This window comes from Hibiscus syriacus, unplaced genomic scaffold (genome assembly GCF_006381635.1).
Source record: "Hibiscus syriacus cultivar Baekdansim isolate YM2019G1 unplaced genomic scaffold, ASM638163v2 tig00110387_pilon, whole genome shotgun sequence".
In the NCBI taxonomy this organism is placed as follows: Eukaryota; Viridiplantae; Streptophyta; class Magnoliopsida; order Malvales; family Malvaceae; genus Hibiscus; species Hibiscus syriacus.
In genome coordinates, this window is record NW_024062717.1 from 6,735,423 (window position 1) to 6,736,537 (window position 1,115).

At 34.9% G+C, this 1,115-nt stretch overlaps 1 protein-coding gene across 1 annotated transcript; it reads right to left on the reverse strand.

The window, feature by feature from the left end:
• Positions 1 to 208: 208 nt before the first annotated feature.
• On the reverse strand, positions 209 to 761 carry LOC120122762 (aldehyde dehydrogenase family 3 member F1-like). Its single transcript, XM_039141862.1, has 3 exons — positions 541 to 761; positions 396 to 464; positions 209 to 298 (listed from the first exon to the last, which is right to left on the reverse strand). The coding sequence occupies exons 1-3, from the start codon at positions 721 to 723 to the stop codon at positions 209 to 211; spliced, it is 342 nt and encodes a 113-aa protein (XP_038997793.1). The 5' UTR covers positions 724 to 761.
• Between the last annotated feature and the right edge of the window lie 354 nt (positions 762 to 1,115).

A 1,115-nucleotide genomic window follows, 5' to 3' on the forward strand; every position in this document is an offset into this window, starting at 1 on the left:
TTTAGATTATTTAGTGCTTATTTTAATGAGTGGTTTAGATTGTTTCTTATAACATATAAATACCCTACTTGTATTTGAGTTTTATCATCCAACAATCAAAGCTTAATTATAAGCATTTGAAAGCTTTCTTAAGAGTTCTTCCCTTTTGCAATTTTGTGAGATTATTCTAAAGAGTTTTTCTTATTCTCAATCAATTAGAGTTTTTACTCTATTTTGATTCTACAAAAATCAGAACTACACCGAGAGGTTCAGGTATCACTTCTGCTTTTGAAGGAAATAAAAGCAACGATAAATCACCCTGAACCCCCATAAACAAAGACAAGTATTGGCTGTAAGAGTAACAGGAAAAGGAAAAGAAGAAAGATGAGAGGATTGGTTCAGAGCTGCAGCAAAACCTTCTTAGGGGCCACCCATTTGTCGAGGCAGCTCAAACTATAGGTGGCTGATTTCTTTACAACCCCTACCTGCATGGAATTATATATAACAATAAAAAAATCAAAATCAATATATGTATATGTATGTATATATATAGCTCATCACCTCATCTCTATATGATTCAACTGGACTCTTTCCCAGATCCTGATCCAAAGCTTTGAAAATGGAGTCCTCGTTTTCACTTACGAGGTCAAGTAAAGCCTTGAGCTGTTTCTTCCTCCATGAAACACATTTAGTTCTCCCGCTTTCGAAAGTTTCCCTGAGCTCGGCTATGCTAATTTCCTCCATTGAAGTACGATTAAGCTTTCTCCTTTGCTTTTTGCTTTTGCTAGATTAAAGTCGATAAAAAAAGGCCGATCGAGACTGGAATGTATATTCAGTTGATTATCTCTATCCTCCATTAATTAAAGCTCTTTAATGCAGTGCAGCTACCGTGACTGTGAAAGATGACTTGGAATTTCTGTGTAAGGGCCAAACAATAGGCGTGAACGATAAATGTTGGCCCGTTTCTCGTTTCTGTTATCGCATTGTCTCTTCAACTTGGCCTCTTTTCATACTTACGTAAAGGCAAACCATATCTTTTTGGTTGGGGTTAGCAGTTTTATTTCCATGTCCAATCTAATGATATTCTATACAAGATAAATATTTATTATTTATATACATGTGTTATATATTATTTT

Bases quoted from the DNA above. Each gene is read 5' to 3' on its own strand.
- LOC120122762 (XM_039141862.1), bottom strand. From the start codon at position 723: ATGGAGGAAATTAGCATAGCCGAGCTCAGGGAAACTTTCGAAAGCGGG. The intron at 465-540 runs GTGATGAGCTAT...AATTCCATGCAG, and splicing joins TTGAATCATATAGAGATGAG to GTAGGGGTTGTAAAGAAATC. The intron at 299-395 runs GTTTTGCTGCAG...ATGGGGGTTCAG, and splicing joins AATGGGTGGCCCCTAAGAAG to GGTGATTTATCGTTGCTTTT.